Source organism: Bubalus bubalis, chromosome 3 (assembly GCF_019923935.1).
Source record: "Bubalus bubalis isolate 160015118507 breed Murrah chromosome 3, NDDB_SH_1, whole genome shotgun sequence".
Lineage (NCBI taxonomy): Eukaryota > Metazoa > Chordata > Mammalia > Artiodactyla > Bovidae > Bubalus > Bubalus bubalis.
Genome location: NC_059159.1, coordinates 9,827,329 through 9,854,358, shown reverse-complemented (window position 1 = coordinate 9,854,358; position 27,030 = coordinate 9,827,329). Strand labels below are relative to the sequence as shown.

The window sequence follows — 27,030 nt, the reverse complement described above, 5'->3', positions numbered from 1 at the left end:
TTGTCATAATTTTCTGCATTAACTGTACTCACTAAGTTAGCATCAAACATCATTTCACAAATGACACTTTATTTTACAGAAACAGAAGCTGAAGCGCTGACTTTGGAATTGTCCGGATTCTAAGGTATTAATAACTGCTCTACCAGTTTAACTTTTCTCTAAGTTGTCTGTTTCCAAGTGATCCGGGGTGGCCACGGCTGCAATGGCTTGAAGCGGGGCTTGGGTTCCCAGCCAGAGATTGGCGCCAAGTCGCAGCAGTGAAAGCACCAAGTTCTAGCCACTAGACCAGTGGTCATTGACAAGGCTCTGGCGCTTCAGCTTTGCAGAAGAGAATCCCCACAAAGACAGAAAGTAGTGACTCAAAGGATTTATCACAAGGAAAAAGAGTACAGTACGTGCGGATAGAGACACGGGCAGACTCAGAGGGAAAGTCCCTGAGTTGCACCTTGTGGCAATTTAAATCACTTAAATGGGGCGTTTCTTTCTGGTTTCCTTTGGCCGATCATTTTGATTTGTCTGCTTCACAGTCTACATTTGGTGTGTCTCAGAATCCTTCTATATGGGCGCATGCATCTCTTAGCCAAGATGGATTCTACCAGAAAAACCTATGGGTAGCCTGGCATTAGGTCAGCATCACTCCGCTTTGACCTCCAACAAACCTTTCTGTGCCTGTGTGGTTGGGAGATCTCCTGACCTCCAGAATGAGAATGACACGGCAGAGCCCAGCCTCCTCTCTTAATTATCCTGCTGTTCTCCTCTTGGTTTTCAGTCCGCAGGGAACGAATCTCCAATCAATTTACTCTGGGGGTGCCCATCTACTGGCTCAAAAGCATGCATAAACAGAAGGCAGCCATTTTTAAAATTTCTTTCAGTATTTTCCCGTTTCATATCTCAAGTCAGCATCACATAGTGGAGTGGACAATGATTGTTTGTGTCATTTTCTCAGTTTACAACTCCTGGGCTGGATGACAAGAATGAGGCCCTACGTGTAACAGTGCCCACCACAGAGGGGGCTCAGAGACACAGACAGAGATCCCCGGGGGTCACATTTTCCATGCCATCCACACCTCTAAGACCCTCTGCCTTTCCTGGAACACAGAACTGTTTTGGATAAAGTATTTCAGCTTCCACATTTGTGGGCTAAGGGAGGAGAGCCCAGAAAACACCTTCATCCAACCCTCTTTTCTTCTGGGCCAGCTCCTCACTCTTGCCGGCTGGTCAAAATGACGGCCAGTTTATATGAAATCCTGTGTTGTTCATAGTACCCACATCCCACCGCCCCCCCCGACACTCCCCCCCACGCCCGCACCCCCTGACTCTACTGGCCAAGCGCACTTAAAATTCTAAGGCCTCCAATTGAAAAAGGCGTTCTCAGTAAGTTTCAGGAGTCCACCCAGCCACAGGGGGCAGGGAGAGGGGCGGCAGAGAACGATCCGATCCGTGCTCCAAAGTGGCACATCCTTTTCCTCATCCTTGGCCAGAATCGCAGGGATCCCAGGGGTGGAAGGGAATCAGGCAGTGTACACCTCCCGCGCCAAGCTGGAGGGGAAGGGGTGATGGGTGGGTCGCCTGGTGCCCTGGAGAGGTGGACTGCGAGTCCCGAGTGCTGAGTCAGGGTCCACTGGGCGCTGTCTGCCTGCAGTGTCCTCCCTCCCCCAACCTCTGGCGATCTGGGAGGCTGCGGGGGTGCGGCCCCGAGCGGTGGGAAGCCAGGTGCGCAGCTGGGAGCCCTGGCCGTGCCAGGCTGGGCACAACAAAAGCCGGACTTGGGGGAGGGCCGGGAGGCGCGGGAGGCGCGCGGGGAGGGAGGCGGCCGAGAGCTCCCGGAGCCGGCATTGGCCGCCCGCCACCGGGGGGCGGAGCCAAACCGCCTCTGAGCGCAATAAAAGGCCGGCTCGGCCCGCACCCGCAGCGCACACATCCATAGAAGGCAGTGGAGCACTCGGGACCAGTTCCGCGGCGCGCGCACTCGCTCGCTCGCCGCCCCCCAGCCAGCTCTCGCTTCCGCGCCGCCAGCCGCGCCCCGCGCCCTCCTCGCTGCACCCCGCGACCTAGAGCCAAGAAAGTTTGTGCAGCGAGTGAGGGCCGGAGAGGAGAGCGCGCCCGCGGAGTGCCGTCCAGACCAGCGCGGCCCCGGCGCGAGAGGGGAGCGCCCCGAGCCCAGGCGGCGGCGGCTAGCCCGAGTCCGCGACCCCCGCCCCTCCGCCCGCCATGGGCGCCGCGGCCCGCAGCCTGCCGCTCGCGTTCTGCCTCCTGCTGCTGGGGACGCTGCTCCCCCGGGCCGACGCCTGCAGCTGCTCCCCGGTGCACCCGCAACAGGCGTTTTGCAATGCAGACATAGGTAAGGACGGCGACCCCGCCCCGACCGGGCGCCCACCACCCCCGCGGGGCGCGCGGGACCTCGAGGTTTTGCCAGGGCCCCGCCCGCCCGCATCCTGCAGAGGGACCCAGCGCCCGCCTCCCGGGGGCCTTGGTGCTTTCTAGAATCCTGCAAGTTGACACCAAAATCGTACTTTCTTTTTCCCCATTCCCTCTCTCCCTTTCTTTTCCTCTCTGCCGAGATGCTTCTCAACCTCAAAATTCCACCGAAATTCCGCTGCATTTCCAGCCCCAGAAAGGGAGCCAGGGAACGGATTGGGTTTTGGCAGGCGGAGGGCCCCGGGATGCCAGCGAGGGGGGGCGGGGAGAGTGGGGGCCACAGCGCGGGGGTAGGGGCCCTTTTGACCTCGGTGGGTTGAAGGACGGGGGACCCCAGGAAGAAACTTTCACAGGTGAGATGGGACTTGGGCTCCTTTGGGCTTGGAGCTGGGTGGGGAAGAGCTACTCCGCCTGGGCCTCTGCCAGCAACCCCATGTGGGGTTCACCAGATCCGGCTGGGGCTGGATGGAAGCGTCCCTCCCTTGGGCAGGTTCCCCACGGGCTCAGTGGGGCAGCCCGAAAGATGGGCCCAGCCCCAGGGCCGTCTCCTCCCCTGCTCTGCCCAGGAGGCACACCTCTGCAGGGACAGGCAGGATGGTCCTTGAGTGGGGACCGCTTTTTCTGGACACAAGTTTTGGTGACTGGAGATGGCAGGTAGGGTTGTCTGGCTGCCCAGAGTCCTCAGCACATATCCTTTCCCCTCCAGATTCCTTGTCCCCCAAATACGAGAGCTGGCAAGGGAAAGAGAGCCCAGTTATTCTGAGCCACATAGGGGCAGGAGGCAGAGTGGGGAGAGAGAGCACCGCAGAATGGGGAGAACCAGCTGAGCTTGGAGGTTTCCATCTAGTTCTGTCACTTGCGGGCCTCCACTGCCCTGGTTTTCCTGGGACAGGTTTCACCAAGAGGACAGATGTACAGCAGCTGGGTCTCTGTGGCTCCCTCTCACTTCCACACAGGTTTATTTTCTGCTTCTAAGTCTCAGCCAGTCCCGCAGCCTGTTGCCAGGGGTGGGGAGGCTGGGCTGCCCTCACCTGTGCAGGCTCAAAGCCGGGGTCTCTGGGTTTCTCCCCTTGTCAGCCATACCACTCTGACCTCCCCACGACTCCTGGCCACACCCCAGGTGGCCCTTGGAGCTGCCGCCACCACCTGCTCCAGGAAGTCTTAAGGTGATCCTACCTGTGCGAGTCACATAGCTCAGGCCAGCCTGCACTTGGGGCCCAGCATGTGCTCCCAGAGTGGTTCCCTACAGCACCCCGACTGCGGGAAGCTCACCAATTTGGATTCACTGCTCAGGAAGATTGGCATGGGGAGGAGAGGCTCGTGCCAGTGTGGGAGCCAGGATAGGCCTTCCAAGGGGTGTCCCCTGGGAGTCCAGACCTGTCCAGGCCCCTTGCAGAAAGAGAAGCTGTGTTTCTGGGACAGGATCAGGCCCAGGCCCAGAAGGAATCCATGAATTAGAAGATTCTAGGAGCAGGAAGGGGTTGGGCTTGGGACCACCTCACACTCCTCAGCTGCACAGAGAGGATGTCCAGCCAGCCACTGCCCTCCTTGCCCAGCATCAGCTGAGGCAGGGCTGGGGCTGTTTTCTGCTTTAGATTTGGATCAAGGGCAGCACAGGTCCTTCAGGGTCCAGGAGTGTCCATGTGCCTCAAGGCTCCTTCTTGCTTTGTAGGTTGCCCTCTCTTCCACCTGCATCTCCTGGCATTTGTGTCTCAATCATTGCATCAGAGTCGTCACAGAGCCAAAACTTTTCACCTCAGCCCAGCCCAGAGGTTCCACAGGGCATGCTGATGCCAGGGTCCTGCTGCAGAGCCCAGTGTTTTTGGTCCCTATGGTTACTGTAACAAGTGACCACAAACGGGGGGCTTAAGACAGCAGAAATTGATCTCTCACAGCTTAGGGGCCTCACGTCCAAAATGAAGGTGTTGGTAGTGCAGGTTCCTTCTGAAAGCCCGGAGAGAAAATCTGTGCCAGGCCCCTCTCCTGGTAGCTCCAAGCAGTCTTTGGTGTCCCTTGGTTTGTAGACACATCACTCCCATCTCTGCTCTGTCTTCAGGTGGCCGCCTTCTCTGTGTGTGTGTGTTCTCTCCTCTTACTAGGATACCAGTCACTGGATTCAGGGCCCACCCTAGTCCACTGACCTCATCTTCGTTTGATCACATCTGCAAAGACTCTTATTTCCAAATAAGGTCACATTCACAGCTTCTGGATGGACGCAAATTTGGGGGGAATGCTGCCCAGTCTTGTTGCACGGGCAGCCCTTCTGTGCTCACTCAACTGGGGACATGTCGCAGAGACAGCCCAGGGTGTCAGACCTGGGTGGCAGTGGAGGAAATCTTGCAAAGTAATAGTCTTTCCACCTCCACTTTACATGGTACAAGTTCATGACTTCTTTGATGATGATGATGATTTCCTACTCTGACTGACAGCAGAATTGCCTGGGGTCTGGAGCTCTTTGCAGACACAAAATCTGGCTCAGACCTTGGCTTTTGTTGTTGTCAAGCTCTACAGGTGACTGCCACCAGGGAAGTGGGTCAGGGATCCGAGAAGGGTGATGGCCTCTTGCACACTGGGGTTCCCTAAAGACTGGTCTTTAATGCAGCGTGCCGGCTCCTTTCATTGTTGGCTGGTTGTGGGCTTAATAAATGGCTTGGGGTCAGCAAGAGGCAGTTGGCTTAAGAAACAGTCATGTTTCTGTCTGCCTGTGTAGAGATTACTGGGGGAAGGGTGGGGGATGGCATCTCCTTAGCTCTTGCAGCCTGTGGGATTGGAACTGGGGTTAGCACAAAGTTTGTTATGAGGTTGTGCAATTGAGGTGGAAGGGGCGGGAAGGGGTGACGGGGGCTCCTCCTGGGAGGCCCTGCTCCCTGACCTTTCCAGGAAAGTGGGAATGATCCAGAAGCCTTTTGGGTCTCAGAGCCCTGCTCCAAAGTGCTGCTGGCCTGGCCCTATCTCATCTAATGGATGAGTCCTTCGCCATCTCCTGCAGGCCCGCATGGCTCCAGGAATCTGGCTGGAAACCAGCATTGGGCTTGCTCTTTGGGCAGTGCCACTGTGAAGGAGCATGGAGTTCCTTAAGCCAGCTGAGTGACTTGGCAGACCTGGGCTGCTCCGGCTGGTTTCTGGAGTCACAGGTAAATCCAGGAGCTCCTTGGACCCAGAGGGTAAAATCTCCACCAGTCCCCACCCACCCTGGCCCTGGTGCCCAGAGCCACTGTCTTCCAGAAGAGCGCCTCCAGTCCATCTTTCTCAGAACACTCCCATCTCCAGTCACTGCTATCTGCAGACCCTCCAATGGTCTCTAGCACCAAGTGGGGCAGGGCCCGCAGCCAAGACCACATGCTGGTTGCCAGGGCAAATGGGCTGGCCTGGGGCACAGGCCAATGGGTTCCAGGTAGTGGGCTCTCGGGGAAATACACAGCAGACACTCAGAAAGGGCAGTGCCCTCTCCAGACACGTGCTGGGGGAAAGCAAGGCAGAGCTTCCTGTGAGCAGAGTGAGACCTTGGGTGCAGTGGGGGTGTGGGTGGGTGCTCTTTAAAGACACTGTTGGCAAGTCCGTTTGCAAAGTGTACAATCAGCTGTGTTTTATAATCCCAGTTTGCCTATCGGGCTTGCTCGTGTTTCAACAAGCAGTTACGGAGTGACCCGCTCCACCCCAGGGGATGGCAGGGAGATGCAAGGCATTTTCCCTGCCCTCGGGAAGGAATGCCAGGACTCTGGCTCCAGGCAGGGTGGGAGCGGGTGTAAGACTGTGTGGATCAAGGGGGACCAAAGCCCTGTAGATCCCCCCACCCCAACCGACTGCCAGGGGATGGTTTAAAGTAAACCCGACTCCATGGGCTTCGGGCAAATAATGAACAGAGTAACTGGGTCACAAGATGAAAAGCATTTGGGGTTCTGAAGAGAGATTCCAGGTTCTGATGGGAGGAGGAGGAGGGTACCGTGGCAGGGGTGGGGCACTTGAGTTCCTGGTCCTGGACAGTGTCCCTGGACGGATGTATTCTCCAGGGGGTTGACTAGAACCTGGGTTGGGAAGTGGGAAGAGATGTGTGCAGGGCTTAGAGGCTGTGCTGTGGGTGTGGCACGTGGCTGGGAGGGCCCTCTCCTACCCTACACATTCTTCCCTCTCTGATCTGAGGGCGTGGTGCCAGCTTGCAGCTTGGGGACTGCCGTGTCCTCTGCAGTCAGTGGTCTTGGATGCTAGTCCTTGAGCTGCAGATGGGCTGGGATCCCGCTCTTCCTCTTTGCCATCTCTGCTGAGTTGCCAAGGGCATCCCATATGTGCGGGTGCGGATGAGTCCCAGGCTTGGATGGGGGCATGCAGCCCTCCTCATCCTGATGCAGAGCCATTGATCCAGTGCCCAAGGCGCTGTGGGAGCAGATGAAGCCCTTGGCTCCCAAAGCAGCTAAGAGATACGCTTGGAGGACCCCAGGCAGTCTAGAGGATGGGCAAAAAAAAAAAAGGCAGGAAAAATAAAAAGTGTGTATATTAACCGAACCACTTTGCTATACACCTGAAACCATCACAGCATTGTTAATCGACTATACACCAATGTAAAACAAAAAGTTTAAAAAATGAAAAACTAGTACTAAGGATGTCATGTACAACGTGATGCCTGTAGGTAAGACGGCTGGGTGATAGATAAGAAAGTTGTTACGAGGGCAAATCCTAAGAGTTCTCATCACAAGGAAAAAAAATTGGTTTTCTTTTATTGTGTATTTATATGAGATGATGGGTGTTAATGGAATATTTCGTGGTAATCATTTCATGATATATGTAAGTCAAATGATTATGAATGCTGTACACCTTAAATTTATACAGTGCTATATGTCAGTTATATCTCAATAAAGCAAAAAAAAAATATACACTAAAGGAGATAAAGAGAAGGCAGACCGGGAGTAGGAGTGTAAATGCCACTGATTCTTCTCCCCTGTCCTGGACATGCCTCCAGCCTGCATATACACACACACACCCGGAGCCAAGAGCAAATGGTCTTGTGGCTAGGACGGGCTTTCTGAAAAGAGAAGGGCAGACTTAGGAAGTCAAGGTTGGAAGTATAAAGAACCCTAAATTGGAGGATAGAGCTAGGGGAACATGGACTAGGCGTGCTGCTGCTAAGTCGCTTCAGTCGTGTCCGACTCTGGCGACCCCATGGGCAGCCTCCCACCAGGCTCCCCCATCCCTGGGATTTTCCAGGCAAGAACACGAGTGGGTTGCCATTTCCTTCTCCAATGCATGAAAGTGAAAAGTGAAAGTGAAGTCGCTCAGTCGTGTCCAACTCTTAGCGACCTCATGGACTGCAGCCTACCAGGCTCCTCTGTCCATGGGATCTTCCAGGCAAGCGTACTGGAGTGGGATGCCATTGCCTTCTCTGTGGACTAGGCATGGTTAAGTGCCATTTCATGGTGTCAAAGTAAACAGACAGGCTACTTGGGAAAGGTGAGAGTCTGGGTACATAGCAGCAGGGCCCAAGAGGACGAATGAGACTAGACATCTGGTTTATCACGTGGAGTTTGCATTCCATCTCGAAGGACCCGAGGAGAGGCATTGAGGTTGTGCACCTATGCTTACAGTGGGCATCGCTCAGGGAGTTTGCCAAAAGGCAGATGTCTGAATTAGTGTCCCATACTGGGGCTTTCCAGGTGGCTCAGTGGTAAAGAATCCACTTGCCAATGCTGGAGACACGGGTTCCATCCCTGGGTCAGGTAGATCCCTTAGAGAAGGAAATGGCAACTCACTCCAGTATTCTTGCCTGGAAAGTTCCATAGACAGAGGAACCCGGCAGGCTACAGTCCATTGTAAAAGAATCAGACACGACTGAGTGCACACACAGACACACATGGGACCCTCAGGACCCGGGGCTTGGGCATTGGTATCTCACAGGTGATTCTGATGCCCGCCAAAGTTTGCACAGAGCCTTCGTTTCCAAAGTGGGTAACCAAGGCAACTTGGATTTGAGAAGAGAACCTTACAGATCCTTAGTGTACAGACTGACAGCAGCACTTGTGCCTAGTTTTCAAATGAGCAGGTAGATTTTGAGAGTGATTGGCTAGGTTTCTGGTTGGTTGCTACAGGGTCCGTAGACCGTGAGACCACAGGGTGTCAGGGTACAGGAGGGGTATGTGAGATGCCCTGGAATGCTGGGAGGAAAGGCAGTCAAGGGAAGTGAGGCTGGGGAGGACTTCCAGCCTGAGGGATGGTCAGGGGCACCAGCGTCTCAGAAAGGGCAGGAATGAAGCGGGCTTCCCCCAGCCCGGGGCCCACAGTCCCGGGCCTCCGAGGCCGGGTCTGGCTGGAATCCTGGAGCCTTCGGTGCCACCGTCACCGCATGGATGTGCAGCTGTAGTGGAAAAGTGATAGAGACCCAGGGGAATACTGTTTTGTAGCTGATAAAGTTGGGGTCAGCTGTGTGCAGTTAACCTCCTGGGTTAAGCTTCTGAAGACCCCAGCAGGGTGGACTGGGTAAGGGTTTGCTGTAAAAATCAAATTGAGGGGCTTCCCTGGTGGCCCAGTGGTTAAGCCTCCTAGTTTCCATTGCATGGGTTTGAACCCTGGTTGGGGAACTAAGATCCTACATGGCCTGCAGATCAGCCATAACAAATTTTAAAATATAATAAAAATTTTTTAAAAGTTTAAAATCAAATTGAGATGTTACCTCTAAAGAAGGGTCCTAACCCGGGGGGCAGGGAGCTTCCCAGATGCTGCAGTGTGGTAAAGAATCCGCCTGCAATGCAGGAAGCACACGAGACTTGGATTCGATCCCTAGGTCAGAAAGATTCCCTGGAGGAGGAAATGGCAACCCGCTCCAGTATTCTTGTCTAGAAAATCCCATGGACGGAGGAGCTTGGCAGGCTACAATCCATGGGTCGCAGAGTTGGACACGACTGATCCTTTGCATCCTTTGAACCTGGGGGATGTGGATGTGTGTCCAGAGATGGGCCGGCAGGACAGCCTTGAGCCCTGAAGCAGTCAGCTCAGCTGAGTGTGTGCGTGCCCGTTTTTGTGGCTTCCACCAGATTCTCAAAGGGGTATGTGACCTCTAAAAGGTTAGCCACTGCCTTAGAAGGCGTTCTTATGGCCTGTGGGGGGAGTAGGGGCTCTGGAACCAAAGGGTGAGCAGCCTTGAGCCCCAGCAGTGGGGACCAGGGTGAGGGTCTTTGCTGTCCCCCTGAGAGCTGTTAGACATGGCAGGGGAGGAAGAAGGAAGCTGCAGGCAGGAGAGCTGGGTTAAGGGGCTTCTAGTCACCCAAGAGCGCAGAGCAGGTACCTCACAGGGGAGGAACTCAGGAAGGAGGGAGGGTGACAGGCTGGAGGGGCGGGGCGGGGTGCGTGGGGGGCCGCCTCTGGGGTCTGGCTGGGGCCAGGCAGCCCCTAATGTGGTCAGGTGGCCAGCAGGGGTGCGTTCCCTGCCGAGTTCTGCTGGGAAAGAGAGACAGAGGGGTCTCCAGGTGTAGCTCCAGCAGATCATGGGAATGAGTGAGGGGCCTTGAAGGGAAGAGGCAGAGAAAGGGGTGGGGGCACGTGGGTTCGGAGCAGCGTGGTCAGGATGGCCGCTCTGCAGCCCACGCCTCGGTCCAGGGGTGAGACTTGGGCAGGTGCCCTGTGCCTCGGTTTCTCAATTTCCGAAGAAGTGATGATCCCTTCCTACCTCCTAGGGCAGAGGTGCAGTGCCTGGCACGGTGCCCATGGCGGCTGTCGGGGTTGGGGGGTATTGACTTTTTGCGCTCGATGCTGTGCTGGGTGTGTAACCCTCACCCCACCCCGAGAGCGGGCCGTGGCTCTCACACAGCGTGGGGGGTGCAGAGACGCACAAGCTGGGCTCTGGTGCCTCCGGGAGGGCGGCCAGGAAACCGGGAGGGAAACGGCTCTAGGTCTGTGACGGAAAAGTGACTGACGACGGTAAGCAGCAGTCACCATGGGCGCTAAGCGCTCGGAACCGTGTTCACACAGTCTTCCTGTTAATTCACCTTATTTATAATTATCCCTATTTTACAGATGATCAGATTGAGGCACCAGCTGATTCTTTTGCTTGGGTCACATGACTATCAAATAGCAGAGTAAGAAGACAGGGTTTTAAAATGAGAGGGGGCGTACGGGGGAAGCTGAAGGCGACCATTTCGGTCCACCTTGGCTTGGAGGGGGTGGTCTCTGCAGAGCATGAAAGATGGAGGACCATGAAGGAGAACTCTTGAGAGCTGACCTTGTTCAGGAGATTTCCCCATCAACTGGAGATGAGCTAAATTAAATTAAGCTGTATCCTGACAGCAGAATATTAAGCAGTCATTTTAAACAGTATTATAGATTCATGTTTATGACCTAGAAAAATGTTCAGAGTGCATTAAATTTAAAAGCCCAGGTACATCTGTATGCTTTCGCGTTTCAAACCCTGTCTAATATAATTTTTAAATGCACAGTGCATAACTGTACACTGTTAACAAAGTTATCAAGCAAATACTCAGGTTAAGAAAAACAAGACCCTGCCACCCTAAAAACTCTCTTAATTCTTCCTGGTCCCTAAGGAAAAGGGGACCTCCTTTTCCTTAGATAACCACTGTCCTGGGTTTTATGGTGAAAATTCCCTGGCTCTTTTAATGTAGTTTACTGATTCCATATTTATCTGTAGTCTATTGTTTTTTTTTTTTTAATTATTCTTATACATACACATGTAGAGAAAAGTCTAGAAGGATGTCTGTCAAAATTCTAGGCAGTGGGTGAGATCAAGGGTAATTTTTATTTCGTTCTGCTTATCTGTATTTTCTAAATTTTCTGTGACTAACGTGTGTTCATTGTATAATTATTTTAAAGTGAAAAGGCAACAAGGAGACTGGGGTAGGGGTATCTTCAGGATGGGAGAGGCGGAAGAGAAGGCTACAAGAGAGGCAGTGAGAGCCCTGAACCTAGAGGGTGGGGATTACGTCCAGGGCTGCCTCCCTTTTGCCTTGTTCCTCCGAGAAGCAGATTCGGGAAGGGTTTATTGCTTCTTGAAAAGAACTGTTACCATTTTTCTGCCTCAGAGACGTATGCTTTTTATCTGCTTTGTTGACGTATGATTCTACTGTTCACCCATTTAAAGTGGGCAATTCAGGGAGGGACTTCCCTGACGTTCCCATGGTTAAGACTCTGCATTTGCACCGTAGGGCGGCACAGGGGTTCGATCCCTGGTCAGGGGAACTAAGATCCTGGTATGCCGTGCAACATGGCCAAAATAAATAAATTTCAGTTCTCCTTTATAAGTTAATTAATTAAATTATAAATTAAATAAAGTGCAATTCAGTGGTTTTTTTAGTGCAGTCACAGAGCTGTGCAGCTTCACCACTATCTGATTTTACAGCATCCCAAGGACCCCTGTGCTGGGTTCAGTCTGATATTTCCGATGAGACTCAGGTAGTATGTTTCCACCTGGTGCTGCCGCAGCAAGGCCATGCCCTGCAACAGGACGCATAGAATGTAGCCTTTCAGGGCTTGGCAAACAGTACCCCCACTACCCCCCCCACACCTCTGATCCCCTATTACGGTAAATACGGTTTTACTGGAATGCACCCACACCCATTCCTAATACAAAGTCTGCAGCTGCTTACCGGCTGGAAAAATGGCAGCCTTGAGTGGTTACAACAGAGCTACATGAATTACCATCTTGCCCTTTATGAAAACTTTCCCTCACCCCTGGGTGTGAACTTCCTGGGGCCGACTTACCTCTCACCTGGTGGCCTGCTCCTTGCTTTCCAGAAAGATTGATGCCTTGGGGTATCATTCTCTGAACTGACCCTGAAGATGCAGTGAATCTTGAACCTGTGAGCCCGAGAGAGGGAGAGATGAGTTTCAAGGCCATAACCCTTCTGCTGTGAGACGTTCTAGGGTGGAGAGTTCCCGGGGACAGAGCCTGGATTGGGATGAGTCTTCACTTGGCCCTTTCTCATCTGTGGTCTGGAGGTCTTGGTTGAGCTTCCTGGAGACCCTGTAGGGTCAGGTCATCTTCATGACTTGGCTCAGCACTCAGGCTCTGCATCAGGCTTTGCTTTGACTGACTGATGACAGTCAAAGGCTCTAGTTAGGAGGGACTTCAACAGCTGATTCTTAACCAAGGACAGGATGGGGAAGTGGACTGACATTTTAGAGAAAAAAAGATGAAGTAAAAAATATCAGAGGAAAGGCCTGGGTCTTTGGAGCCTACTAGAGCTGGTTCTGAGTCCTGACTCTGTGCCTCTGTGAGCCTCAGTTTCTTCTGTAAAAGCAGAATTAAATGTCTCGGGGACTTCCCTGGTGGTCCAGTGGCTAAGACTGTGTGCTCCCAATGCAGGGGGCCCAGGTTCAGTCCCTGGTCAGGGAACTAGATCCCACATGCTGCAACTGAGTTCACATGTCGAGACTAAGACCTAGCACAGCCAGATAAATTTAAAAAATATTTTTTGAAAAAAGAAACTCCTCAGGGCTGGGCCACAGCAGATGGTGAGTGAATTTCTGATGAATGAGTAAAGTGTGCGAAAGCATGGGAGGGACTCAATAAATGTCAACCCCGCCCACTCCATCTAGATTTCTGAGATCCTGGATCATGTTTCTGTGAAACCTTGTGGGCCTCTGTCCCCAGAGCTCCTCGAGAAGAAAGTCATGTGCATAAAAAAAGAAATAAACCTCCTCTGACGTTCCTGCCCCCTCTGGTTTTTTTTTTGGCTCTTCCTTGTCGTTCAGTCGCTCAGTCGTGTCTGACTCTTTGTGACCCCATGGACTGCAGCACGCCAGGCTTCCCTGTCCTTCACCATCTCCCGGAGCTTGCTCAAACCCATGTCCATTGAGTTGGTCATGCCATCCAACCATCTCATCCTCTGTGGTCCCCTTCTCCTCCTGTCTTCAACTTTTCCCAACATCATCAGGGTCTTTTCTAATGAGTCGGCTCTTCGCATCAGGTGGCCAAAGTATTGGAGCTTCAGCATCAGTCCTTCCAATGAATATTCAGGGTTGATTTCCTTTAGGATTGACTGTTCTTACAACGTGAGAAACTCAGCCTGGTTTTTCTCTTCGGCTCAGCTCACTTCTGCTGCCCTTCCTTTGGTCCAGATCAAGAATTCAGGGCCCCTGGATGGGTTTTTAGTGCAGGCATGTGATATGAGGGTAGTTGAGAATTCACTGTGCAGAGTTGGTTGACACGCCCCAGACCACTGTGACCTCACATGGGTCACGTGACATGTGAGGTAGTGAAGAACAAGGACCGGGAGGGGAGGATGCCAGGAATGCATTAGACATGGAGATGCGTAGGCATGATCCTACAGGGCCCCAAGTCTAGAGAGTTTGCACACACACAATGAAGTGAGTGCCCCAGGCGCTGGAGTCCAGGAGGTTGTTAGCAGCGCTCCAGGGACTTCCTTGGTGGCCACTGGACCACCAAGGAACATGGAGTCTCCCAGGGCAGGGACCAGGGTTCAGTCCCTGGTCAGGGAACTAGATCCCCGCATATCACAACCAAGAGTTTGAATGCTGCAACTGAGACCCAGCGCAGCCAAATAAATAAATATAAATAAATATTAGACAGTGTTCCATGTATCTAGGAGAAAAGACTGGGGGTCACTCATGGACTTCAGGTCCGTGTGGATTTTTCCACTCCCAGAGAAGCGTCCCTTTTCAGAAGGACTGTTGACCCTGTGACAGGACGGCTTTGAGGGCAAACACAGTTCTCTCCTGGGGGCTTTTCTCCACAGCCCCTCCAGCATTTACCCTTCAACCCTCAGAAGCCCCTGGGAGAAATGGCCCCGCTAGGCTCTGCCCAGACAGAAACCAGGTATCTCGGGAAGAGAGGCATTGGAGCAGAGAAGTGATGAGCATGGCTGGTCTCTGATTCTCTGTTGTGACGTCTTGGCCTCTCGGGCCCATTGGCTCCAGGAGGGGGCTTCCCTGGTGGCTCAGATGGTAGAGAATCTGCTTGCAGTGCAGGAGACCTGGGTTTGATCCCTGAGTTGGAAAGATCTGGAGAAGGAAATGGGCTCCCCCCTCCAGTATTGTTGCCTGGAGAATCCCATGGACAGAGGAGCCTGGCGGGCTACAGTCCATGGGGCCGCAAAGAATCAGACACGCCTGGGGGACTGACACTAGGAAACAAAGGAACACATTTGAGGAGGTGTTTATTACTTATGCGCCAATTCTGGAAAGCAGGGAGGAACGACCGGCAAATAGTCTCCAATCAGAAGTCCCTTTTTTGGTGCAAAAGGACTTTGTCTCTTCCTGTTGACAAGGACTCAGGAGGAAGGTGGTAGGTCAGGCAGGTGTCCTCCCCTGTCTGGATGGGGAACAGTCGATGACTCACCCAAGGTCTCGTGGTCGACACGGTGCCAGGAATCTAATGAGCCAGAACCTGGCTCAAGTCTCTGGAAACAGGTTGGACGTCACAGCTACGGCCTTTCCATTGCTGTGTTCCACGTGGCCAAGAAGTGTGTTGTCCTTGGAAGGGCTGACTCTAGGTGGGTGTGTTTTATCTTAACCTGAGCAGTTCAGAAGTTTGAAGGACATTTTGACAACGCCGGTCTACAACTTTAAAAATAAGTCTCCCCTTGAATGTAAATTGGTACAACCGCTATGGACAACACTGTCGAGGTTCCTTAGAAACCTAAAAGTGGAGTTCCCATATGATCCAGCAATCTCATTCCTGGGCTTGTATCTGGAGAAAGCTGGTTTGTAAAGATACATGCACCCCAGTGTTCAGAGTGGCACTATTTGCAATAGTCAGGACATGAAAGCAACCTAAATGTCCAACAGATGAATGGATAAAGATGTGGTTTGTTTATACAATGGGATACTACTCAGCCATAAGAAAGAATGCAATAATGCCATGTGCAGCAACACAGATGGACCTAGAGATTATCGTACTAAGTGAAGTAAGTCAAAAAGAGAAAGACAAATATCAGAGGATGTCATTTATATGTGAAGTCTAAAATATGATACAAATGAACTTATTTACAAAGCAGAAACAGACTCACAGACGTAGAATGCAAACATGGATGCCAAAGGGGAAAGTGGGTGGAAGGATATATTATATAAACCACTAAATGTAAAGCAAAGTCCTATTGTAGAGCCCAGGGATATAGTCAACATTCTGTAATAAATCATAATGAAAAAACATATGTATAGTTTAATCACTTTTCTGTACACCAGAAACTAGCACAATATTGTAAGTCAACTATAAGAAAAAGAAAGGGAGAAAAGAAGTCTCCCCTTTGGTCAAGCAACTCTAAATCTAGAAATTTTTCTGCAGAAAATAATAAAGGATGTGTGGTAGCATCTCATCACAAGGGTGCTCGCCTCCATCTTGTTTATCTCAGTGTTAGATACATCATAGCCGCAGATGCTCTGCAGGACCAAAGGTTGCAGATTTTTTTTTTTTTTTTGGCCAAGCTGAGCAGCATGTGGGATCTTAGTTCCCTACCGGGGATAGAACTTGCGCCCCCTGCAGTAGAAGCATGGAGTCTTAAACTCTGGAGTCCTCCTCAAGGACTTCTTACTGAATTGTAAAATGTTCAGATAAAGGAGAAGGAATTAGACTTGCTTCTGAAATATGGTTTTCTAATTTTTCTGTGTTGAACTTGAATGACATGTGTTGTTTTTAAAAGAGTTTGCTGAAGGATGGGTCTGATTGTGGGCAACAGTGGGATGGGGCCCAGACTTTTAAAGCTGGTTTGGTCCATGTTCAGCGATGGGCCCCATGAAGAAGGGCCCGCTGAGCAGAGCAGGATCATGCAGAGGATGGGAACCATGTTCTCGGAATCACTAAGCTGGTGTCGGGAGAGCCTGGGCTTGGGAGAAATGCCTTCAATGAGGATCATCTGGAAGAGGTGGCAGCGGTGGCTGTGCTGGGACATTCTGGAATGCCATCAAAGGCCCCACAGGCTGTAGGTTTTGGTCCCCCTGACCCCACTCCAAACTTGTCCCATGCTGAAGGTCAGTGTCGATGACCTTGCTGAGAAGAGGCTAAGAGACTGGGGGCTGAGTATGCTCTGGGGAAGGAGAAATAGACATAAGATTTTGTATCTAGGGGGCCTGGAAGAGGGGCCCAGAGAGTGGGTGGTGGGGGGGCTCCCACCACGTGCCGGGTCAGGGACCAGATGACCTCTCCAGAGCCCTTCCAGCCCCACACAAAAGAGTTTCGTCCTTGGATCCGCTCTGCCTCCAAGATTCCAAGTTCCTGCTATTGACTTTGTCAAGAAACCAAACCCTGTGATCGGTTGCTTTAACATCTCGGGACCAATATCACGTCCTCCAAACTAAATTTCTCAATTGTCATATTTGTGGCGAGTGCCCTTAGTCCTAGCCGAGGTCAGGCTTGTATGATTTCTTAATTTGGGTGCTCAGTGGGGGCCCCAGGCCAGCATTCCCTCCCCCCACCTCCAGTCAGCTCGGCTCAGCAGTGGACCCTGGAGGGGCAAACGCCCCCAACCTGAGTGGGACCAGACGCCGTCCCTGTGGAAGGAGGGGTGGCCAGCGTCGTCAGGGAGCTGACCCTGAGGTGCCACAGCTCAGAAGAGAGGCGCCCTGACGAGGACCACTGTGACCGTGCTGCCAAGCTGGAACGGGAAGGGTTTTCTCCCTGCCAGGCCGTCTTTAAACATCGAAAGCACGCAAGCGCGCTCTCAACAGGCATCTTCATGGTGCCCCTCTGCCATCCCTCTGCTCATTGCCATCCCTCTGCCCGTTACTGGGCACTTCCCAGGTGGCGCTGTTAGCAAAAAACCCTCCTGCCAGTGCAGGTAGACATAATAGACATGGGTTCAATCCCTAGTTTGGGACGATCCCCTGGAGAAGGAAGTGGCAACCCTCTCCAGTATTCTTGCCTGGAGAATCCCATGGACAGAGGAGCCTGGCAGGCTACATTCCATATAGGGTTGCAAAACGAGTCAGACACAACTAAAGTGACTTAGCGTGCACGCATGCTGCTCATCGCCCCAGCTGTTTAAGCCAAATCTTCTGTGATCAGTGGACCCAGAACCGGTGTGCTGACACATGCTCGCCCTCTGGCTGGCCCGTCACTATCCCTGACTTCACCCCTGCTCTGATGTCACAGCACAGCAGCTCTGTTGTTTCCGTGGCAGCGGCTGCCAGAGTTCACCAGCTAGGGTGGGTGCTGGGCTGCTGGCGAAGGTGGGGAGCTGCGATTCCAGCCAACTTTGGTCAGTGGGCCCTGGAAACCCTATGCAGGCCACCCAGGGCCGAGGTTCTTGGGTCCGGCACCTTATCCATTGTGGGGGCGGTGTTCTCTGTGGCCAGTGGTTTGGTGAGGCTCTGAAGGGGGCCCTAGGAAGTGGGCCGATAAGGATGTCCAGGCCGCATGTCCAGAGGCTAACTGAAAGTCCTTGCACCACGGGGCTCTGCATCTACAGTTCGACTGGGGAGGATGGACAGTGGAAGCTAGTGGGACAGGATTGGGAGTGAATGTGGTGGTTTGTCGGGGGCGGGGATAGGTCATTATACAACGAGAACAGTTGTTGGTGTTGGGGACCCTGACGTAGGCGGGGTAGCCACAGTCATAAGGTCGGAGGGAAAGCGATTGACGTTATCAAGTGACATTTAGCTGGATCAGCCATAAGCAACCCCCCACGCAGCCAGCCTCGTGTCTCCCGTAATTTTGGAAGAGTCTATGCCTTATGACTGTCTTAATGAAGCTGGTTGGGAAGGTAACAGACACAATGACCGAGGCTTGTTCTCCTATGAGGTTGGCTGCCTGGCCATCTCAGCTTTCTAGAACTGTCCTGGTCCTGAATGTGCATCAGGGAGATGGTTAAACATACAGGTTTACAAACAGCATGCCAGGAGAAACCTGTGGTGGGGCCTGGCCAGGACTCATAGTCATGGTCTCTGTCCACGATCACCTCCTTGCCAGGTGATTCTGATACAGCTGGCCTAACACCCAGCCGGCTTTAGGAACCACCACTTAACTGAGGGAGAGTTGGGAAGTGAGCAAAAACAGAAATGGGCAGGGAAGTGAGCAAAAAGCGGAAACTCTGGGCAGCACCTGGGGTGTCACAAAGTGTGCTTTTAGAGGCTAGAACTCAGAGGAATGGAGTTTTAAAAATGTTTCTGATGTTTGTTTTATCCCGGCTTGACTTGAATGTTTCCAGTGATGGGTGTCTCACCACCTATCAAGTCAGCCCAATGATTTCAAGACAGCCCTGTAGAAAGTGCTGCTTTCCACCTGGGCCAATTTCTGCCTCCCTGTAATGTGTTCTCAGTGGTCTGGTCCAGGCATCTGGAGACACGCACAGTAAGTACCACCCTCTTTTCTAAACAGCTTGCCAAGCTTGTGGGTGTTTCTGATAGTGATGAGCATCTGCCCAGATGGATGTTGCTGTTATCATCCCCATCTTACAGGCGAACACACTGAGGCGCCTAGGGTTAAGAAACATGCCCTAGGTCACACAACTGCTCGATACTCTGAACCACCAGAGTATACTGTTCTAGACTTTTCTACCACCTGCAAGCATCCCTCCAAGCATTCTTGGTTCCATAGGGCTTTCCTTCCTATGACCTGTTTTTGTCTATTTTTTTCATTCTCCTGAACTTTGAGGCCATCCTCATCCGTAACCATTCTCTGTCTTTCTGAACCCTATCTGGGAAGAGGCAGCCTCTCCCTTACTCAGGTTTTCTCCTTATCTAGTAAATGTGTCATTCTTATTTAGTATACATATATTTTTTATATATTGTTTTATTTATTTATTTAGGCTGTTCTGGGTCTTCGTTGCTGAGGGCTTTTCTCTAGCCGCAGTGCACAGGCTTCTCGGTGCGTGGATTTCTCTTTGCAGTGGCTTTCTTGTTGCGGAGCACAGGCTCTAGGTATTTGGGCTTCAGCAGTTGCAGCACGTGGGCTCAGTAGAGGTTCCTGGGCTCTAGAGCACAGGCTCAGCAGTTGTGGCGCATGGGCCCAGTTGCTCTGCAGCATGTGGGACCCTCCCAGACCAGGGATTGAACCTGTGTCTCCTGCGTTGGCAGGCAGATTCTCCACCATTGAGCCACCAGGGAAACCCTGCTGTATATTTTCTACTAGGTGAATTCCTAAACATTTCAGTTATTATATTTTGATTTTGAAACTTCCAGACTATTTTGTTTGGATCCTCACACATCCTGTGGGGTGGGAATGGCATGGATATTCTTCCAAGTACCTGTTTCACGGGGCTGGGCTGGATCATTGTCCTGCTTGTTTTTGGCACTTGTAGCAGAACAGGTAAAGATCACGTTGGCTGTTTTGGTGGCCACAGGTCTCTGCCGACTCTGAGCTCACAGCTGGCTCAGACCCTCTCGTTTCCTGCTTTGCTTCTTTAGGAACTATGGTCTCCCACTTGGCACATGCAGGGTTGGACATGGAGACCCACGTGTGGGTTGTCAATGGGTTCCCAGGACACTGGGCCTTGTTAGATCTGACCAGGTGTTCAAACCTGTGAGAAATCTGAGCTGAAGCCTTGCATTCCAGCAGCATGGCTGGTTTTCCATCTCCTTGTGGGTTATTGTGTGCTGGGGATGTCACATTCGGCGACAATGGACTTGGACTCAGACGCTCGTGCGCTTGACTCATGGAAAGCCCATCAGAGCCCCAGACTCTGTTCACTCTTCTGGCTTTAGACACAGTTTTAAGACACTTCTTTGTGTGAGTCCCAGTCAGTCCAGAGCAGTTTAGAAGCTGTATGAGAAAAGGGGGCTAAGACGCCATCAGACCTCCCAGAAAGTTACAACTATGGAGGAAGCTGTGAAAAGGCGACTTAAATTATATTCTGGGGTCATTTCGTTCAGAGGAATTGTGTTGTATATGTATGGTTTTTGATGTTGTTCAGTTCCCAAGTAGTGTCCAACCCCATGGACTGCAGCCTGCCAGGCTCCTCTGTCCTCCACTATCTCCCCAAGTTTGCTCAAATTCATGTCCATTGAGTCAGTGATGTTATCTAACCATCTCATACTCTGTTGCCTCTTTCTCCTTTCGCTTTCAATCTTGCCCGGCATCTGGGTCTTTTCCAGTGAGTCAGTTCTTTGCATCAGGTGACCAAAGTATTGGAGCTTCAGCTTCAGTAACAGTCCTTCCAGTGAATATTCAGAATATTCAGAAATGTTTTTTGGGGGGTCCTATATATCCTCAAAGCTCTTGAGGGATTTTCTATATTGTAGTCCTAAAGGTAATCCAGAGTTCTAAAAAGGTCAAGTTATATCTCTTCTGTACATTCAGGAGACAGAGAAATGTTTAACTTTACGTGTGAAAGAGCTTTAATTACATGGAAAGGTTCTCTCTGGCCATGCCACTAATTGGGCGCCCTTTTATTTCTATTTTTAAATGTTTCAAAGAAAATGTGCTAAACCATGTCACCTGGGCATTGAGCCTGTGGGCCTTGGGAGAAAAGCCGGAGCATTTTTCTCGTTGCTGCGGAAATCAGGGGCCACCTTGTCAGGGAGGAGGAACCAGACCAGGTCTGGGAAAGGTGGGTGGGTGGGATGAGGAGGGGTTCTGTTTGAGCAAGAAGGATGGGATTGAGCACAGCGTAGGCGCTCGACCTGCATGGGGGACATTTGGGATGGCTCGGAGCCTGGCCGGCTGGGGAGAAGGGGGCAAGATCATGAACTGCCAGAATGTTCTCAAGCCTGCAGATCAGGGATCGACCAACGGACTCTGATGAGATGGTTAACCGAGCACATTCCTGGGCCCCCTTCCCACTGAGGCTGGGGTGGGATCATCAGTCTGAGGCAGGGCCCCAGAATCTGCATTTTAGCCAGTAGCTCAGGTGACCGTGATACAGGTGGCCTCGCGTTCTGCTTGGAGACTTGCTCTGCGGACCAGGGAGTCGGTTGCAGATGCTGAAGGGACACAGCTGGCTGAGTCAGAACAGTGGCTGTAACCACAGTGCCGGGGAGGAGGGCAGGGGTGATGTGGAGGTGCGGGGCGAGGTGGAGATGGGGGAGGTGACAAAAGCCTGGTTAGGAGGCTCAGGTGAGACCCTTCAATCCAGCCCGCCTGGCATCAGAGCCTCACCGCCTCCTTCGTGGTCACTGTTCCTCCTCGTTGGAGTGGGGTTGCCTTGGAGGCTCCATTGAGGGGTCAGAAGGCAGGAGGGCTGCTGTGGGCCTGGGCGCTTCCCGGTGGCCTGGGAGGGGGTCTGTCTTGGCTGAAGAGTCATCTAAGCCGCTGCCCAGGTGACCACCGAGGGCTGGCTCTGTGCACCAGGGACAGCAGAGGGTGAGAGGAGAATGGGCCCAGTGTTCCTCACGGCGGCCGTGCTGAGCAGGCCTTCTGTAGGGACGGGGCTGTGGCTTCCTGAGGGTTGAGGGTGGTAGTCACAGCCCAGCCCATCGCCCTCTGGGGGAGCAGGAGCAGAAGACCCAAGGGAGAACTGGATGCCCAGAGCATTCTGGTCTGGTCAGCGAGCAGGGCAGGGCTTGGAGGTGAGGGCCCCAGGGAGCTGGGGACGTGGGCAGAGGGCCCAGGTGCATCTGCCAGTTGCTCCAGGGTTTTCAGTTCCTGAACAAGGGAGCTGACTAATTTCTGGGCTTTTTCCCCAAGGTCACCATCCAGATGTTATAGGTTTTCACCCATTTGCATGTGTCTAGGAAAATCAACTGGACTGCACTGGGGCGCCTGCCCCAGCCGGCCTGGCTTGGGCTGTAACGGGGTGATTGAGTGGGTGGGGGCCTCAAGAGTGGGAGACACTCGTCCAGGTTATGCTGATTGTCACCTGTTAGCAGTGCAGTTTACGCTGTTCTCTCCAGCTGTCTTCCAAGATGGACAAAGAAACCTTCACAGCTCTGTCTCTCTCCTCATCTGTTTGGACACCCCTATGGGCATTTCTGTGCTGTGCTCAGTTACTCGGTCATGTCTGACTCTTTGCAGCCCCATGGACTGTAGCCGGACAGGCTCCTCTGTCCATGGAGATTCTCCAGACAAGAATACTAGAGTGGGTTACCATGCCCTCCTCCAGCGGATCTTCCCAACCCAGGGATCAAACCCAGGGCTCCTTCATTGCAGGCGGATTCTTTGCCATCTGAGCCACCAGGGAAGCCTGTGGCCATTCCTAAGGGTAGGAAAAGCTGTCTCTGATGTTTGGGACTCAGATTCAAACCCAGCTCATCCCTGTGAGCTGGGACAGTTACTCAGTTTCTGCGCTTCCCTTTCTTGGTGTAGGGACATGATTTCCTTTTCCTTGGGCGTGTACTTAGGTAGATCTACTTTTACCTTTTACTTACGGCTGCACTGGGTCTTCATTGCTTGGCATGGGCTTTCTCTAGTTGCAGCGAGCAGGGGCTCCCCTCCAGTTGCAGTACTTGGACTTCTTACTGCAGGGGCTTCTCAGTTGTGGCACATGGGCTTAGTTTACCCCGAGGCATGTGGAATCTTCCTGGACCAGGGATCAAACCAGTGTCGCCTGCATTGGCAGGCAGATTCTTAACCACTGGACCACCAGGAAAGTTCCATACATTTACCTTTGTATAAAACTGCGAAACTCTTTCAGAACAGCTGCAGCATTTTGCATCCCCACCAGGAACCAGAAGTCTGTGAGGGTTCCAATGTCCCCACGCCCTCGCCAACATTTGTCATTGCCTGTCTCTTTCATTGTAGCCATCCTAGTGGGTGTGAAGTGGTATCTTCATTTTGCATTTCCCTGATGAGGGTTGATGTTGAACATCTTGTTATGGGCTTTATCAGCCATACATAAATCTTCTTTGGTGATGTGTATATTTCAGCCTTTTGCCCATTTTTAAATGGATTGTTTGTTGTCTTCTTACTGGGTTGTACGAGTAGTTTATACCAACTGATTCAGGTCTTTTGTTGGGTGTGTGATTTGCAGGTATTTCCTTCCAGTCCGTGTCTTGTGTTTATACCTATTAACAATGTCTTTTGAAGTGCAAAGGTTTTTAATACTGATGATGCCAAACTTATCAATTTCTTATATTGTTTGTGCTCTTGGAGTTGTATCTAAGAATGTGTGCCCAGTCTGAGGTCATGAAATTACACTTCTGCTTTCTTCTAATTGTAGCTTTAGACTTTACGTTAAGGTCTAGGATCCATTTGCATTCATTTTTGTATATGATATACAATTTTGTATATGGTAAGATAGGGTCTAATCTTTTTTGTATGTGGATACCCGTGTCACTTTGGTTGAAAATCTCAACCATTGTGTTTAACGCCCTAGCTTTCTCTTTCTCTCTCCTCTTGCTCATCATGGGGGTTGGCAGACTGGTAGAATATGGTATTAACCAGGTTTCCACATGTCTAACTGCATGATCACAGTTACCAAAAGCTGGTGGCTATGTGACCATTGGTCAAAGACGAGATGTCTACCTGAGCAGCAGCTGCCACTTGCCAGCTGTGTGATCTGGGTCAAGTTTCTCAGTTGCTCCCTGCCTCAGTTTCCCCACCTGTGAACCAGGGGTGCACAGGTTCATTCACCCTTGCACCCTCGATAACTCCTTACCTCTAGGATTACTGGAAAACAGACGAGTGGAGGGCAGCCCGCAAAGTTCACATTAGTTGTTCCAATTGATGCAGTGGGATTTCTGGGGACCACCATTACTTTTGAGCTAAAATTTGCTCAGCCTGACTCCACCCCTCATACCCTAAGATGAAAGAAGGGAAGGGAATCCTACACAGGTGAAGCGGGCTCCGTTCAAACTGCAGTGTCCAGGAGGCGGCTCATGTAGCCCGCAAATAATGGCGGTTTTGGACACCAGCTGTGAGTGGCCACAGGCTCCATACTCTTTTTTTCTGGTATAAATGCAGGTCCTTCTTTAGGAAGGTCTGGTGGAGCACGTGTCCCTGCCTGATGCCAAAGAGATGTGAAAAAAGAGATACCACCAGCTTAACCTCTGTTTGCACTGAATTTTAGTACAAACATTCAATCTGCAGTCATCTGCGCACCTCCCCCCACCCACGCGCGCACACGCACACACCTTTCTCACCGGGGTGTGTTCCTCCTACACTCCTTCCTCCTTTCATTTATAAGTAGCTCCCTCCAGAGGGCCAGGCATTTGCACACACACCCCCGACCCGAGCCCTAACTCGTCTCCTAAGGTGGGGTCTTAACCTCAGCACTGTGGACATCGAGGGCCAGGTCCCTGCTAGTCGCAGGGCCGCCATCCTGTGCATCACGGGCTGTTTCATAGCAACCCTGCATCCACCCGCTCGATGCCTCTAGCACTGCCCCCTCCTCCAGGTGTGGCAACCAAAACTGTCTCAGAAATGGCCACACGTGCCCCTCGGAAGCAAAACCACCCTCCGCTGAGAATAGCTGCCCTACAGGTCTTGTGTGGAGGCTTGTGAGACAGAAATCGGGAGCTGAGAACGGGCCCTTGCGGGAGGGGGTCTGGAGGACAGTCTGAAGGGACGGGTCACCTCCCCTAGGCACCCCCAGCCCGCCACACTCAGAGTCCCCCCTTTGCCTTGTCTCCAGGGTCTCGCTTTCCTTGGAACACTCAGGGCAGCGCTGTGCATCTTCCTTCCGGGTGGGCTTGACCCAAAACAGCCCTGGCACCTGTGGCCTCTCGGCCCCTGGTGCCCTTGAACCTCCGCTCTCTGGGTTCCTACCACCTTCTCTCCAAAGCTGTGTCTGTACAAGTCCCTGACATGCGAAGAAGCTCGGAGAGAGCTGCTGGACTGAGCCCCAGTCCCGACAAGGAAGCCTGGTTCTCGAGGCAGAACCTTTCGGACAGATTGCTCCAGGTCCGAGAGAAGGGAGCCTTGGCCCCGCAGAGAAGACAGAAGGACCCCCAGCAGCGGAAGACCCAGCTGCTCCAGCGCTTGGTCGAGGAGCTGAAGGCAGAGTGGCCAGAGGCCCTGGACCAGCAAATTCGAGGCCTGGGGCGGCTGTACTTAGCGCATCTGTTGGGCTCGGGGGGCGAACGGGCCGAGGACCATGAACCCGACTCAGAGGGCTCGGCCCAGCGAGGAGCAGCCAGGTTGCCCAGGGCCAAGGGGAAGCACAGAGTGGCCGCGCGGGAAGAGAAGGGACGCAGGGAGGAGCTGGCCCGGCGGCAACCCTGGTGCGCCACGTCCCGGAGGAGAGCAGTGGACCGAGAGAGGCAGAGGGCCTCCAGAGCCACGGGCCCATGTCCCCCTTCCTTGAACCCCCCGGAGAGGAGTAAAGGAAAACGAGCGCCTTCCACGAAGACCGGCGGGGGCTGCCGTCACGGGACAGATGTGAAGAAGCTCTTGGCTGCCACGGAGGGGATCAAGCACCTGGAGGAACAGGAGAGTGACGCAGCCCGGGAGGGCAGGAGGCAGCTGGGGAAGCGGCCAGCTCGTCGTCAAGGCCCGAAAAACAACTGTCTGGATCAGAGCCCCGAAGGCAAAACCGACCACCTGGAACAGCTGTGTCCAGTCGGCTTGACCCTCAGAAGGGGGGCCTCGCCGCCCGCGAAGCTTGGGAACAAGAGCAAGTGGCAGAGAGAGCTGGAATTTGCCTTCGAAGAGTTGTTTGATACCAACAGGAAGCTGAAAAAACACCTGACCTCGCAGCTGGATCTCAAGCCCGGGGTGGAGCAGAGCCCTGGGGAAGACCAGGACTTCAAGGAGGAGACGCAAGCACGGAGAAGGGAGAGCCAGAGAGAGAAGGCGGAAGGAGACGCAGAGATTCATGTGGTGTCCGCCGGGGAGCCCACGAATCCAGTGGGGATGGAAGCCCACCTGACGCCGTCCAGAGCCAGCTTGCAAAAGTTTCTAAGCAAGCTCGAGAACCAGAAATACCATAGGATGGCCAAGGGCGTGGTTAAGAGCGACAGTATACTTGGGTGTCCCGAGGCAGGAACCTCTCTGGATGAAAAGCACTGGCTCTTCTGCAGCCCCAGATCCGGATGGGAGCCGCCCCAACTGGATGCGCTGGTGCAGGGCTCCCTTCAGCTTCACCCGCAAGAACAGGCAGACAGGGTTGGCTTGATGGCGGCAATGCAGAAGCAGAAAATGCAGGTGGAGCAAAGAAGACTAAAGCAGCTGGACCTGCTCGAGCAAATCGAACACCACAAGGTGAGTTTGGAGGCCGACCTCCAGACGGAGCTGAAAGACGGCAGGAGGGAACAGAGGCAAGCTCGTCGGGTTCATCCAAAGCCTGACTCCCCTCCAGACCCGGAGAAGGAAGGCGGGTATGACCGCAGCCCCACTTCCCCCTCGGCTGCCATCATCGACGATGACAGGCACAGTCAGATGATCCGTGACATTCAACAGCAGATTCTAGAGCAAAACAAGTTGCACAAGCAGTTTCTTAAAGAAGCCAGGAAACGCTTGCTGGAGTTTCAGAAAATATGTTAAAAGTGAGAGTCCCACCCATGGTAAATACATCACTGATAACTGGGCGTTCTGCCAGAACTGGTACCCAAGTCTGTGCGATTGTATTTGCGTCATCTGCTCAGAAACCCGTAGCCTCTTTAAAATGGGCCATCAGTCATCCTTCTGTGCTTTTGGCGCGAGTTCCTCTGCAGAAATCCTACTTACTCCCCATCTTGCCTTTAAAAACTAAGTCCTATTCGGAAAGAATCCTTAGCACGAAAATAAGAACCCGTGTAGGGCGCGGTATGTGGGTCTGGCCAGCGTTAGCCCAGAGGTGTGTCCTGGAGCTGAGGCTGTTTTCATGAACCGCGAGCGCAGATGGAAGTGCCAGGTACATTTAAGCGCTT

The 27,030-nt window shown here is 52.7% G+C and overlaps 2 protein-coding genes across 2 annotated transcripts in view; both read left to right on the top strand.

The window, feature by feature from the left end:
• The first annotated feature begins 1,905 nt into the window (after positions 1-1,905).
• TIMP2 (TIMP metallopeptidase inhibitor 2) overlaps positions 1,906-27,030 on the top strand; it is a 51,784-nt gene continuing 26,659 nt past the window's right edge. Inside the window, exon 1 of the mRNA XM_025279622.3 lies at positions 1,906-2,341. Within this exon, the coding sequence (XP_025135407.1) occupies positions 2,212-2,341 (130 nt within the window). The 5' untranslated portion in view covers positions 1,906-2,211. The remainder of the gene's footprint in view (positions 2,342-27,030) is intronic.
• Positions 15,300-26,709, top strand: CEP295NL (CEP295 N-terminal like). The gene is made up of 3 exons (XM_025279621.3): positions 15,300-17,567; positions 18,516-18,658; positions 24,816-26,709. The coding sequence occupies exon 3, from the start codon at positions 24,989-24,991 to the stop codon at positions 26,663-26,665; it is 1,677 nt and encodes a 558-aa protein (XP_025135406.3). The 5' UTR covers positions 15,300-17,567; positions 18,516-18,658; positions 24,816-24,988; the 3' UTR covers positions 26,666-26,709.